The 5,915-nt window shown below is 34.8% G+C and overlaps 1 protein-coding gene across 1 annotated transcript; it reads left to right on the forward strand.

Annotated features, from left to right (window-relative positions):
- LOC134660336 (RNA pseudouridylate synthase domain-containing protein 1-like) lies at positions 1-2,242 on the forward strand. Its single transcript, XM_063516086.1, has 5 exons — positions 1-200; positions 686-923; positions 1,036-1,212; positions 1,393-1,510; positions 1,971-2,242. Exons 1-5 carry the CDS (start codon positions 102-104, stop codon positions 2,215-2,217), a joined length of 879 nt encoding a protein of 292 aa, XP_063372156.1. The 5' UTR covers positions 1-101; the 3' UTR covers positions 2,218-2,242.
- The last annotated feature ends 3,673 nt before the right edge of the window (positions 2,243-5,915 follow it).

Raw genomic sequence — 5,915 nt, forward strand, 5'->3', positions numbered from 1 at the left:
AAAAGTATTAAATAAAAATATTTAAAAATCGTTTGTTAGCCTACGGTTTTTTTACATGTATCAACAATAATGATAACTTAAGCTACAAACAAATATCAAACATGAAGATGACTGTTCCTAAATTGTACGAAAGCGAGGATTATTTGATTGTAAATAAACAGTATGATATGTACATAAACTCAGAAGATGAAAACGAAAAGGTAAATTGCTTTTATACATAAATTGTGCCCATAAATTAGTCCAGCTAAACTAAATATCTTTGCACCTACTCAATAATTTTATTGAGGTTATGTTTATGTAAACTGTAGTGATGTACTTACGAGATTTTTTATCGATATCGAACAATATTACTTTATTTTAAATAAATTACATGACTTGAATAAAACAGACCTCTTTTTCTTATGGCAACCTGTAAAGTGCTAAGATGAGGTAAAGTGAGTACATAGTTTGTTTTACCATAAAATTGACTTTTTTTAAGAACTTCTGTATTAACCCGTTCACTCGCACCGACGTGATGTCGTGATATTATATAGACATAGATATACAGAAAAATTACCTCTACATTTCATAGTTGTTGGAATTCCTTGTATAAATAAATACATTACTTTTTGGATTTTGAATTTGATGTCGCAAAGTCAAACCTTGACACCATAGTTATCAACTAACAAATTATTGTTTGTTACAGAATTCAGTAACGTACAACATCGCCAAACATGACTCCCATCATTCTACATCCTCAAATCCATTGCATTTTGTTCACCGCCTCGATTACGCTACCAGTGGTGTATTATGCATAGCAAAAAATAAACGCGCATCAGCTATCGCAGGAAAATTATTTGAGAAACGAGAAACTAAGAAATATTATTTAGCGGTTGTTAGAGGGCATGTTGAATTTGAATTATGTGATATTGAGTATTCTGTTGGTAAGTTAATAACCTGATATTACTGCTTGATTTCATTGATTTATTGTATTTGAACCTAATAATATTTTGAGCGATTAACCCTTTGAGAAGCTAAATATAAATAATATTTTAGGTACTGACGCTTTGACAGCATCATCATCGCACAAAATGGTGGCGGTTATGTCGCTGCCAGAAACTGCAGTAACTACAACGGTACATCCACGACCGGCGCATACTCGTGCCCTTCTCCTAGAAACTGGTTACTACTGCAACGATCCCGTTAGTGTGATATTGTTGAAACCTGTCACTGGTAAGTATTTACGATCATGCTCCGCGATGGTTGCGCCATTGAGAGTCCTAGATAAATTAGTTGTTCAATACTTGCGCTATAGAATTTCCGATATAGCAAGAACCTTAAATGCTAAGTATCAAACAATACTCCCCTTTGTGTAATAATATGTATGTATAGTATGATTTACTTCTTTTCTAGGTCGTAGGCACCAGCTCCGCGTACACTGTGCTGCCATTGGGCACACAATACTTGGTGACTACACCTACAGCAATGCCGAAGATTCGGCACCGCATCGAATGTTTTTACATGCCATGAGGTAACGGGCACACAATATGTTATGTGCCCTATATAACAGAATAATGTTATGTTACAAAGATAGTTAAAAAAGATTCTATGTACTATGTATACAAACATTTTACATCCGTTGTACTTATTATTAAAACAAATACCAGCGATAAACTGATTGATCAAGCGTTAGGGAAGGTTTCAGCTTGGCCAAAAACTCTTTCGTATGTCCGAATTTTGTCCCCTACAGGTGGCAATTCTCAACCGATTCTTATAAAATTTAGTTTTTGGTGTTGGTTTGGTTGGAGTCGATTCAGTTTTTAGAATTTTTCAAAATGGCGGAGCCATACATTTATACAGTTTTAAGTTATGCTTGCAAGGTCCACAGCTCACAGAGCTAATAATAGTGTTGGATAGCATAGGACATGCAAGGTGTACGTTGTTGAATACGTTGAAGTAATACTACTACAATAATAATTTTTATTTTTCAGGTTGATCTTGCCTTTACCACAAGAGACATTCGATATTCAAACATCAGAACCATTTTTCTCGGATGAAAGGTTCTCTTCAAAATATCGCTCCTTGCGCAAATTACACACGTTCTGGAGTAAAAATGAATTTATAAAAGTTTGTGACGCTACAGATCAGCCACTTACGATAGGTGTAAAATATAAAATATTTAAGCCACATACAAATTACGAATCTAGCTCGTTTACTGATAACAAAGATAAACATTAGTTAAGCATTTCACAGCATTGTCAAATTATATCAGGGATCGGATACCGGTATTTTTTGTATGGGAACGGAAACGGTATTTTTTCGTTCTTTGCTAATTACTTCATTTCTAATTGGGCAATCTAATAATACGAAGTCGTAACCTAAAAACACAACCGAGTCCTACATTTCGAGTATAAAATAATTCGAAAAATATGGTTACTTCTAAGTTTTTGCAAAAAACCGGTTCCGATCCCTGAATTATATGCCATAGACACCGCTATTTAAACGCTTTTATAGCTGCGGCAGTAGCACCGTCGCATTTTTATCGCTTGTCTGTCATGCCTGTCCCGTTCTAACAAGTATATAAGTGCGAAAGTGACGGGCATAGTTACAAGCGATTAAAATGGAACTATGCTGCGCCCGCAGGTCAAGCAAATCTTGTCAGTTTACTTAAAAGGCGATAATTCAAATTTTCTATCGGACGATATCGCTTCGCGCCTACATTTTTCAAATTTGCCGCCTTTTTCTAGTGACAAGATCTGCTTCACCAAGTATATTTACAAAGAACCAACGCTAATGACTTCACTACTCCCGTGTTGCATTAATTATCGATGAAGTAAGTTACTTGCTCTTCACTAGTGGTACGATTTTTTTTTTTTTGGATTTTATGGCCTGGTTACGAGACCTTTAAGCCAAAGTTGTTACGACTGAAAAATAAAATGTTGCCAGTTTTGATATGTTTTAATATTTTTGTACACGATTTATGATTAAAATATTTTATTATATACTTGATCCGTTTTTATACTTGTGTTATTAAATATTATAATATTGTCAATAATACAAATTCAAATACTTGAAATAACTGGTATTTGTTAGATCTCTTATTTATTATCTGGCAACCCACACTAATGTCAGTGTCAGTACGTACTACGTACAGTCGGTCATCTTTATTTATTAAAATATTACTTATGTATTACTTGGAATTTGTTACATGGGAAAATATTGTCTACAACCCAAATTTAGTGAGTTTTGTCATAATTGTAACAGTAAAGCGTCTTTTTATACTTCAGTCACATTTTAACTACATATAATCCTGATTGGTTCAATGTAACAGAAAGGTATGTTGTCGTGATTTTTATGATATCTTAGTGAAATCCCATGACTGCGTGTCCGTCTCATAAAATCATAGTGACTAAAACTTCCCTATATATAAAAAGAAGAAAGTGAGTAGCATTAACATTTGATAACAAATTTTAATCTCTGTCAGGATTATACAAACACTTTGTTTATCTTTATATAACATTTAAAAAGTAAATATAGGTGTCATTTGTATCGCATATAATAAGCAGAGGTCGGCGGGGGTGAGCTATTATACCTTATAATTTGACATGTTTTACGTCATATTATATTATAAGGAAAATAGCTCACCCCCGCTGACCTCTGATAATAAGTATTAATGAATCCATTTCTTTTATAGGCATTATACAGCATTACAGACTGCTGTTCAGCCATGGCATCTGAACAGATAAACATCAAAAGCATCTTTGAACAATTCCAGAAAGATTTAGATAGCGCTATTGCTAAATCATCGAAGAAGACTCAAGCATACAGAAGTTCAGACTCAATTCCTGGGACATCTAGTGATATTAGCAATGCGAATGTCGGTAAGACTCCGGTAGCACGGGCAATAACAAACAAAAGACTATGTGAAGCTACTAAAGAACATCAGCACAACTCAGATTTAAAAAGACCAAAAAAAATGTCTGCTAATGACTCTGAATTGAAATATAGATGCAGTTTTTGCTCTGCGAGGTTCCCGTTTCTTACAATGGTCAGAGACCATACCAGAGCATGCCATAGAGACGAAAATGAACGGAGGAGAGCAGAAAAATTAAATCGCAAAAGTACTAAACTGTCTGTAGTAGGTAACGGTACAATGGGATTAAAGTTAAACCAGAACCTAGAGAAAAAATCAACATTTCTGTTTAGATGCAACGCTTGCAAATTTGCTAGCTTATCTTATAACCACATGATTGACCATTGCCAATATCATGTTGCCTCGTCTGAAAGGCAACTGGCTTTTGTTTATAGAAACTCAACAAGAACATGCGTAATATCGAATATGGAATTCGATGTTGATTTTGACACATACAATGAATGTGAACATGGTTCGGATCATTCTTATACACATATATATTGCGATTACAAACTTTTGAAACAGGACAAGTGGCCCGGCATTGTGGATAACTTACCGAAGCCAGAAATAGATATGATTAATTGTAATAGTATATATTATTTCACACGGATTGTTCGCTTGACATCTCGGAAAAAGGCTTCGTCTGCCCCGTTTATGGTCTTCCAATGTGAGAAATGTCTGAAACATATTGATCCACATACCGTATTGGCTCATGTCGTAGAAAACTCATGCAATAAAGATCTTCCTGAATTCTCTTGTTATGAATGCAAGATACCATTTCTTAATGAGAATACCATGTATCTACATTATAAGATGCATCAAGCTGCAGTCAGCTCTAATGTGAAGTTCAGGACAGTTTTTTTCAATCATAGAGACGATGATTTCTTTAATTCACTCTTATTAAAAGCAGCTGGTATCATGCAAAATGTATCAATTAGGAAAAAAAATACACAAGCAAAACTATTATCTGATGATGCAAAGGCTCAAATTCAAGTAAAAATGAGTCCTGCTGCAACCATCTTAATCCATCCTATTGAATGTGGCCCACAAAATGGACCAAGTGGATCAAAGCTTCCACAATCAAGACTATCTGATGTATCAAAGACACAAATACAAGTAAAAACCAGCCCACAAGCTAAAGATGTTCAAAAACATACTGAAGTCACCTCACAAAATGTAGCTTATTGGTCAAAATTGGCACAACCAAGACTGTCTGATATAACAAAGACAAGAATCCTGGTTTTAAATAACAGCACCCCAGTAATTCGGAGAACTACTGAGTTTACCCCGCATGCACCAAGCGGATCACAACTACAGAGGTTACTAACATCTGGTGCTGCAATGGAACCAATGCAATTGAAAATTGTCCTTGAAAGACATGATGCTAGATCACTTGTTATTCCTGGAACAGCAACTGTTGCTCAAAACAGAACTGTGTCATCTGAAAGCACCAGTAATATTGCAAAAGACACGGATAAAGCAACTACAGTATATGATGCTCAAAACAGAACTATGTCATCTGAAATCACCAGTAATATTGCAAAAGACACAGATAAACCAACTACGGTATATCATGCTCAAAATAGAACTGGGTCATCTGAAATCACCAGTAATATTGCAAAAGACATGGATAAAGCAACTACAGTATATGGTGCACAAAACAGAACTGTGTCATCTGAAATCACCAGTAATATTGCAAAAGACATGGATAAAGCAACTACAGTATATGGTGCACAAAACAAAACTGTGTCATCTGAAATCACCAGTAATATTGCAAAAGACACAGATAAAGCGATTACAGTTTATAAATGCCAATGTGAAATATCCTTTCACGAATTGGAATATCTATTCAGACATCTCGAGAAATGCCCTTCAGATAAGTCAGCTAGAATTTCTTGTTTTTGTGGGTTAGTTTTTGATGAACAACAATATCAAATCCATTATGGTATACATAGCCAAGGTTTAACGAAACTGAATGTTAAAAGAATTACTATGTGTGATGAGAAAATAATAGGCGTAAATA

The sequence above is a fragment of the Cydia amplana genome, chromosome 26 (assembly GCF_948474715.1).
Source record: "Cydia amplana chromosome 26, ilCydAmpl1.1, whole genome shotgun sequence".
NCBI lineage: Eukaryota > Metazoa > Arthropoda > Insecta > Lepidoptera > Tortricidae > Cydia > Cydia amplana.

Excerpts from the sequence above, each read along its gene's own strand:
- LOC134660336 (XM_063516086.1), top strand. The coding sequence starts at position 102 with ATGAAGATGACTGTTCCTAAATTGTACGAAAGCGAGGATTATTTGATT. Across the intron at positions 924-1,035 it reads TGATATTGAGTATTCTGTTG|GTACTGACGCTTTGACAGCA; the intron begins GTAAGTTAATAA and ends ATAATATTTTAG. Across the intron at positions 1,213-1,392 it reads ATTGTTGAAACCTGTCACTG|GTCGTAGGCACCAGCTCCGC; the intron begins GTAAGTATTTAC and ends CTTCTTTTCTAG.